Below are 8,833 nucleotides of genomic sequence, written 5' to 3'. Positions count from 1 at the left end.
CCTTCTGCATGTTGCTGTCCAGTTCTCCCAGCACCATTTGTTAAAGAGACTGTCTTTTTTCCATTGGATGTTCTTTCCTGCTTTGTCAAAGATGAGTTGGCCATACGTTTGTGGGTCTAGTTCTGGGGATTCTATTCTATTCCATTGGTCTATGTGTCTCTTTTTGTGCCAATACCATGCTGTCTTGATGATGACAGCTTTGTAGTAGAGGCTAAAGTCTGGGATTGGGATGCCTCCTGCTTTGGTCTTCTTCAAAATTCCTTTGGCTATTCGGGGCCTTTTGTGGTTCCATATGAATTTTAGAATTGCTTGTTCTAGTTTTGAGAAGAATGCTGGTGCAATTTTGATTGTGATTGCATTGAATGTGTAGATAGCTTTGGGTAGTATTGACATTTTGACAATATTTATTCTTCCAATCCATGAGCAGGGAATGTCTTTCCATTTCTTTAAATCTTCTTCAATTACCTTCATAAGATTTCTATAGTTTTCAGCATACAGATCCTTTACATCTTTGGTTAGATTTATTCCTAGGTATTTTATGCTTCTTGGTGCAATTGTGAATCGGATCAGTTTCTTTATGTGTCTTTCTGTTGCTTCATTGTTAGTGTATAAGAATGCAACTGATTTCTGTACATTGATTTTGTATCCTGCAACTTTGCTGAATTCATGTATCAGTTCTAGCAGACTTTTGGTGGAGTCTATCGGATTTTCCATGTATAATATCATGTCACCTGCAAAAAGCGAAAGCTTGACTTCATCTTTGCCAATTTGGATGCCTTTGATTTCCTTTTGTTGTCTGACTGCTGATGCTAGAACTTCCAGCACTATGTTAAACAATAGTGGTGAGAGTGGGCATCCCTGTCGTGTTCCTGATCTCAGGGAAAAAGCTCTCAGTTTTTCCCGATTGAGGATGACGTTAGCTGTGGGCTTTTCATAAATGGCTTTGATGATGTTTAAGTATGTTCCTTCTATCCCGACTTTCTCAAGGGTTTTTATTAAGAAAGGGTGCTGGATTTTGTCAATGGCCTTTCCTGCATTGATTGACAGGATCATATGGTTTTTCTCATTTTTTTTTTTTTGTTAATGTGATGTATCACGTTGATTGATTTGCGAATGTTGAACCAGCCCTGCATCCCAGGAATGAATCCCACTTGATCATGGTGAATAATTCTTTTTATATGCCGTTGAATTCGATTTGCTAGTATCTTATTGAGAATTTTTGCATCCATAGTCATCAGGGATATTGGCCTGTAGTTCTCTTTTTTTACTGGGTCTCTATCTGGTTTAGGAATCAAAGTAATACAGGCTTCATAGAATGAGTCTGGAAGTTTTCCTTCCCTTTCTATTTCTTGGAATAGCTTGAGAAGGATAGGTATTATCTCTGCTTTAAACATCTGGTAGAACTCCCCTGGGAAGCCATCTGGTCCTGGACTCTTATTTGTTGGGAGATTTTTGATAACCGATTCAATTTCTTCACTGGTGATGGGTCTGTTCAGGCTTTCTATTTCCTCCTGATTGAGTTTTGGAAGCGTGTGGGTGTTCAGGAATTTGTCCATTTCTTCCAGGTTGTCCAATTTGTTGGCATATAATATTTCATAGTATTCCCTGATAATTGCTTGTATCTCTGAGGGATTGGTTGTAATAGTTCCATTTTCATTCATGATTTTATCTATTTGGGTCATCTCCCTTTTCATTTTGAGAAGCCTGGCTAGAGGTTTGTCAATGTTGTTTATTTTTTCAAAAAACCAACTCTTGGTTTCGTAGATCTGCTCTACCGTTTTTTTAGATTCTATATTGTGTATTTCTGCTCTGATCTTTATTATTTCTCTTCTTCTGCTGGGTTGGGCTGCCTTTGCTGTTCTGCTTCTATTTCCTTAAGGTGTGCTGTTAGATTTTGTATTTGGGATTTTTCTTGTTTCTTGAGATAGGCCCGGATTGCAATGTATTTTCCTCTCAGGACTGCCTTTGCTGCGTCCCAAAGCGTTTAGATTGTTGTATTTTCATTTTCGTTTGTTTCCATATATTTTGAAATTTCTTCTCTAATTGCCTGGTTGACCCACTCATTCGTTAGTAGGGTGTTCTTTAACCTCCATGCTTTCGGAGGTTTTCCAGACTTTTTTCTGTGGTTGATTTCAAGCTTCATAGCATTGTGGTCTGAAAGTATGCATGGTATAATTTCAATTCTTGTAAACTTATGAAGGGCTGTTTTGTGACCCAGTATATGATCTATCTTGGAGAATGTTCCATGTGCACTCGAGAAGAAAGTATATTCTCTTACTTTGGGATGCAGAGTTCTAAATATATCTGTCAAGTCCATCTGATCCAATGTCTCATTCAGGGCCCTTGTTTCTTTATTGACCATGTGTCTAGATGATCTATCCATTTCTGTAAGTGGGGTGTTAAAGTCCCCTGCAATTACCACATTCTTATCAATAAGGTTGCTTATGTTTATGAGTAATTGTTTTATATATTTGGGGGCTCCAGTATTCGGTGCATAGACATTTATAATTGTTAGCTCTTCCTGATGGATAGACCCTGTAACGATTATATAATGCCCTTCTTCATCTCTTGTTACAGCCTTTAATTTAAAGTCTAGCTTGTCTGATATAAGTATGGCTACTCCAGCTTTCTTTTGGCTTCCAGTAGCATGATAAATAGTTCTCCATCTCCTCACCCTGAATCTAAAGGTGTCCTCGGGTCTAAAATGAGTCTCTTGTAGACAGCAAATAGATGGGTCTTGTTTTTTTATCCATTCTGATACCCTATGTCTTTTGGTTGGTGCATTTAATCCATTTACATTCAGTGTTATTATAGAAAGATACGGGTTTAGAGTCACTGTGATGTCTGTATGTTTTACGCTTGTAGTGATGTCTCTGGTACTTTGTCTCACAGGGTCCCCCTTAGGATCTCTTGTAGGGCTGCTTTAGTGGTGACAAATTCCTTCAGTTTTTGTTTGTTTGGGAAGACCTTTATCTCTCCTTCTATTCTAAATGACAGACTTGCTGGATAAAGGATTCTCGGCTGCATATTTGTTCTGTCTAGCACACTGAAAATCTATTGCCAATTCTTTCTGGCCTGCCAAGTTTCAACAGAGAGATCAGTCACGAGACTTATAGATCTCACTTTATATGTGAGGGCACGTTTATCCCTTACTGCTTTCAGAAGTTTCTCTTTATCCTTGTATTTTGCCAGTTTCACTATGATATGTCGTGCAGAAGATCAATTCAAGTTACGTCTGAAGGGAGTTCTCTGTGCCTCTTGGATTTCAATGCCTTTTTCCTTCCCCAGTTCAGGGAAGTTCTCCGCTATTATTTCTTCAAGTACCCCTTCAACACCTTTCCCTCTCTCTTCCTCCTCTGGGATACCAATGATGCGTATATTATTTCTTTTTAGTGTATCACTTAGTTCTCTAATTTTCCCCTCATACTCCTGGATTTTTTTATCTCTCTTTCTCTCAGCTTCCTCTTTTTCCATAACATTATCTTCCAGTTCAGCTATTCTCTCCTCTGCCTCTTCCATCTGAGCCGTGGTGGTTTCCATTTTGTTTTGCATTTCATTTAAAGCGTTTTTCAGCTCCTCATGACTTTTCCTTAGTCCCTTGATCTCTGTAGCAAGAGATTCTCTGCTGTCCTCTATACTGTTTTCAAGCCCAGCGATTAATTTTATGACTATTATTCTAAATTCACTTTCTGTTATATTATTTAAATCCTTTTTGATCAGCTCATTAGCTGTTGTTATTTCCTGTATTCTTCTGAGGGGAATTCTTCTGCTTGGTCATTTTGGATAGTCCCTGGCGTGCTGAGGACCTGCAGGGCACTTCCCCTGTGCTGTGGTGTATAACTGGAGTTGGTGGGCGGGGCCACAGTCAGACCTGATGTCTGCCCCCAGCCCACTGCTGTGTCCACAGTCAGACTGGTGTGTGCCTTCTCTTCCCCTCTCCAGGGGCGGGATTCACTGTGGGGTGGCGTTGCCCGTCTGGGCTACTTGAACACTGCCAGGCTTGTGATGCTGGGGATCTGGTGTATTATCTGGGGTGGGTAGGCAAGGTGTAAGGGGGCAGGCGGGGCAGACTTAGCTCGCTTCTCCTTAGGTGATACACTTCAGGAGGGGCCCTGTGGCAGCGGGAGGGAGTCAGATCCGCTGCCGGAGGTTTGGCTCCGCAGAAGCACAGAGTTAGGTGTTTGCTAGGAGCGAGCAAGTTCCCTGGCAGGAACTGGTTCTCTTTGGGATTTTGGCTGGGGGATGGGCGGGGGAGATGGCGCTGGCGAGCGCCTTTGTTCCCCACCAAACTGAGCTCTGTCGTCTGGGGGCTCAGCAGCTCTCCCTCCCTTTGTCCTCCAGCCTTCCCGCTTTCTGAGCAGAGCTGTTAACTTATGACCTCCCAGACGCTAAGTTGTGCTTGCTGTCAGAACACAGTCCGTCAGGCCCCTCCGCTTTTGCAAGCCAGACTTGGGGGCTCTGCTTGGCCGGCGAGCAGCCCCTCCGCCCCGGCTCCCTCCCGCCAGTCCATGGAGCGCGCACCGCCTCGCCGCCCTTCCTACCTTCTTCTGTGGGCCTCTCATTTGGGCTTGGCTCCGGCGACTCCGTTCTGCTAATCCTCTGGCGGTTTTCTGGGTTATTTAGGCAGGTGTAGGTGGAATCTAAGTGATCAGGAAGACGCGCGGTGAGCCCAGCATCCTCCTACGCCGCCATCTTCCGGAATTCCTCCCTATACCCATTTTTCAAATGAAGAAATGAAATAATAAACTTCTCTAAGGTCACAGAACTCATAGTAGAACCTAGGCCCATGTGCTCTTAGATTCTTTCACAGACAACCATTTAATTGAAAATATCTAGATTTCCGGTCGTACTCAGAAGTAGGATTCCCACCTGTAGCTGATTGGGTTGGTGGTGGCAGGCGGTGTGAGGTTTTTTAACACTGCTCCTGGCAGAACCAGTCAGTAGCCAGCATGTCTAACAGAAACAATAACAAGCTGCCCAGCAACTTGCTTCAGTTACAGAATCTGATCAAGCGGGATCCGCCGGCCTACATCAAGGAGTTTCTACAGCAGTATAATCACTATAAATCCAATGTAAAGATTTTCAAATTACAACCAAATAAACCCAGCAAAGAACTGGCAGAGCTGGTGATGTTTATGGCACAGATTGGCCACTGCTATCCAGAATATTTAAGTAAATTTCCTCAAGAACTGAAAGATCTTCTTTCCTACAATCACACTGTCTTGGATCCAGATCTTCGAATGACATTTTGCAAAACTTTGATCTTGCTGAGAAATAAGAATCTCATCAATCCATCAAGTTTGCTAGAACTCGTCTTTGAACTTCTGTGTTGCCATGATAAGCTTCTGCGAAAGACTTTATACACACATATTGTCACTGATATCAAGAATATAAATGCAGAACACAAGAACAATAAAGTGAACATAGTGTTGCAGAATTTAATGTATACCATTTTAAGAGATAGCAATGCAACTGCAGCCAAGATATCTTTGGATGTGATGATTGAACTCTACAGAAGAAACATCTGGAATGATGCCAAAACTGTCAATATGATAACCGCTTGTTTCTCTATGGTCATTAAGATATTAGTTGCTGCTTAAGAGACTGTTGAGAACTGAGAGCAAACTGAGGGTTGATGGGGGGTGGGAGGGAGGAGAGGGTGGGTGATGGGTATTGAGGAGGGCACCTTTTGGGATGAGCACTGGGTGTTGTATGGAAACCAGTTTGACAATAAATTTCATATAAAAAAAAAAGATATTAGTTGCTGCTTTGACATTTTTCCTTGGGAAAGATGAAGAAGAGAAACAGGACAGCGACTCAGAGTCTGAGGATGAAGGACCAACAGCAAGAGACCTGCTAGTGCAATATGCCACAGGGAAAAAAAGTTCCAAAAACAAGAAAAGGTTGGAAAAGGTTATGAAAGTTATCAAGAAACAAAAAAAAAAAAGAAGAAAAAAACAGAGATGTTTAACTTTTCAACTTTTGATTCATGATCCCCAAGATTTTGCGGAAAAACTACTAACTCAGCTAGAGAGCTCTAAGGAGAGGTTTGAGGTGAAAATGATGCTCATGAACCTCATCTCCAGATTGGTGGGAATTCACGAGCTTTTTCTCTTCAACTTCTATCCCTTTGTGCAAAGATTTCTGCTGCCCCACCAAAGAGAGGTAACAAAGATTCTTCTGTTTGCTGCCCAAGCATCTCATCACTTAGTACCCCCAGAGATCATTCAGTCATTGCTCATGACTGTGGCCAACAATTTTGTCATCGACAAGAACTCTGGGGAGGTCATGACAGTAGGAATCAATGCTATAAAAGATAAAAGCTCGATGTCCTCTAGCCATGACTGAAAAACTTCTCCAAGACCTGGCTCAGTATAAAACACACAAAGATAAGAATGTGATGATGTCTGCTAGAACTTTGATTCAGCTCTTCTGAACACTGAATCCTCAGATGTTGCAAAAGAAATTCCGGGGTAAGCCTACAGAGGCCTCCATAGAAGCAAGAGTGCAAGAATATGGAGAATTAGATGCTAAAGATTACATTCCAGGAGCAGAAGTTCTAGAAGTTGAAACAGAAGAGAATGCTGAAAATGATGAAGATGGGTGGGAGACCACCAGTCTCAGTGAGGAGGCAGATGCTGATGGTGAGTGGGTTGATGTGCACCACTCTTCTGATGAAGAACAGCAAGAAATCTCCAAGAAGCTCAACAGCATGCCCATGGAGGAGAGGAGAGCCAAAGCCACGGCCATTAGCACTAGCTGAATTTTAACTCAGGAAGACTTCCAGAAAATCTGCATGGCCCACATGTGGAAAGAACTTGACGCTGCACCAGGGAAGGCCCAAAAAAGGAAACACATTGAAATAGATAGTGATGAGGAGCCCAGGGGTGAGTTCCTTTCTCTTCGGGACATTGAACGTCTTCATAAAAAACCAAAGTCTGACAAGGAGACAAGACTAGCAATGGCAATGGCTGGGAAGACAGACCGAAAAGAATTTGTGAGGAAGAAAACCAAAATGAACCCATTTTCTAGTTCCACAAATAAAGAGAAGAAAAAACAGAAGAACTTCATGGTGATGTGGTATAGCCATAATGTCCGGTCAAAGAACAAGCGTTCCTTCCGAGAAAAGCAGCTGGCACTACGAGATGCACATTTGAAATAGAGAAAAAGAATGAAGTAACCTCCCAGCAAGTTCTCCATTCCAAGAAAAATGCTACATTTGTATCGTTATTTTGAAAATTAATCAAGAATGATTGTTTACATTAAGAAGTCCCAAAGTAAAAAAAAAAAAGAAAAAAAAAGAAAATATCTAATCTTTCAATTGCTATGAGGATAATTTGAAGTGTATCAAAATCTTATATGAATGCTTCTTTAGTTCTTAAATCATTTATAAGTTGTAAATTTGGTTTATCTCTTTATATCCTTTTTGGATCCAGAAATAAAACAGTGTAATTTGACAAGGAATGAGCAGGATTAGCATTCTTGTCATTCCCTGATTTTGTAATATTTTTAAGCCATTTTATCTATGGAAGTGGTCCATTGGAGTAATATATGCCCAATTCACCATATTTTGTGGGAATCCAATGAGATACTTCATCTGAACACTTTTGCTGTATCTTTGAAAGCCTCATCAGTAAAAAATTTCTTTATTTTTCCAAGTTTAAGGTAGTCATTGTTTCTCTTTAAGAAATTCAAGGGATTAAGAAGTAAGCTCGATGTTATTTTTGACTTAGACTTTGAAACTGAAAACAAAACAAAAAGTCCTTAGCAAAAACAGTTGCTCAAGAGAAATGATCAGAATGTATAGATATGTATTTCAGGGAAAGGAAATTTGCCTTTCAATGAAAATGAAATACTTGCTATGTGGGTATCAAGAGTACTGGTATCTCAAACGCTTTTAATTTTCTGTTCTAGAAAAAGGGAAGTAGAAATTTTGAAGTAGTCATCACATCAACTTTTCCTAGAGGGAGGTAACTATGAGGAGCAAATAGACCTACAGGGATATGTTGGCATAAGATGTCCTGATAAATATGCCTGAATAAAATTTGAACTAGGTTTCTTTATTTTACTTTGGTTCATACTGCCACTTAATACTTATCAATTTACATAGTATGGGGCTTTTTCATTACAATGTTTATGTTAGAAAAAGACCAATTTAAGAAGTATCGCTTAACACTCAATTTAAAATTGTATTTTTACATAGAAAGTCATTATTAAAACAAACCAGACTCTGGAAAGTTGTCTATAAACAAACCTTGGAATGGAAGAGAGACTTTGAATCTTCTGTTGAAGCATATATGGGTTATTCAACATGTTAGCAAATGTCATGTTATTTTTGCTGAATATATTTCTATCAGTTATATTTTGGGCTTTCCATAAATACCATGCTAGCAATTACTTAAATTGATATTTATGTATTTAGATTGAATATTTAAATTTTGTTTTTCTATTCTAAAAATTAAACTGCTTGAAGTTCTTTGATTTTTTACTTATAGAGATATAACACATGCATAGGAATTGAATATTATTCATTTATATGAAAAGGGTTTATTCTTTTATGTTTAGAATGATAACATAATTCATTCTGCATTCATATACATTTATATTGTCATAGTACATTTATGACCTTATACTTCATTCTGTGCAGTTATGGCTTGAGATGTAGATCATACTAGGATTCAGTAGGTAAGTTTTCCAAACAAAATGGACAGTGAAGTGACAAAGAAAGCATGATATTCTGTCATGTAATAATGATTTCATTTTAGAAATTAGCACAAATTAAAGGAAAATATGAATATCTACAAGGGGATTTCTATGGGGTGGACTGGCATTC

The 8,833-nt window shown here is 39.7% G+C and overlaps 1 protein-coding gene across 1 annotated transcript; it reads left to right on the top strand.

Moving 5' to 3' along the window:
- The first annotated feature begins 4,874 nt into the window (after positions 1-4,874).
- Positions 4,875-7,278, top strand: LOC121025208 (protein SDA1 homolog). The gene is given in 3 exon segments (XM_040467661.1): positions 4,875-5,582; positions 5,755-6,314; positions 6,316-7,278. Coding segments are annotated over 3 exon segments (2,058 nt in total). The 5' UTR covers positions 4,875-4,949; the 3' UTR covers positions 7,181-7,278.
- Positions 7,279-8,833: the final 1,555 nt, after the last annotated feature.

This window comes from Herpailurus yagouaroundi, unplaced genomic scaffold (assembly GCF_014898765.1).
Source record: "Herpailurus yagouaroundi ecotype Mexico unplaced genomic scaffold, PumYag 67555, whole genome shotgun sequence".
Classification (NCBI taxonomy): Eukaryota; Metazoa; Chordata; class Mammalia; order Carnivora; family Felidae; genus Herpailurus; species Herpailurus yagouaroundi.
The sequence above is the reverse complement of the archived record's forward strand: the minus strand, read 5'-3'. Positions and strand labels throughout refer to the sequence as shown.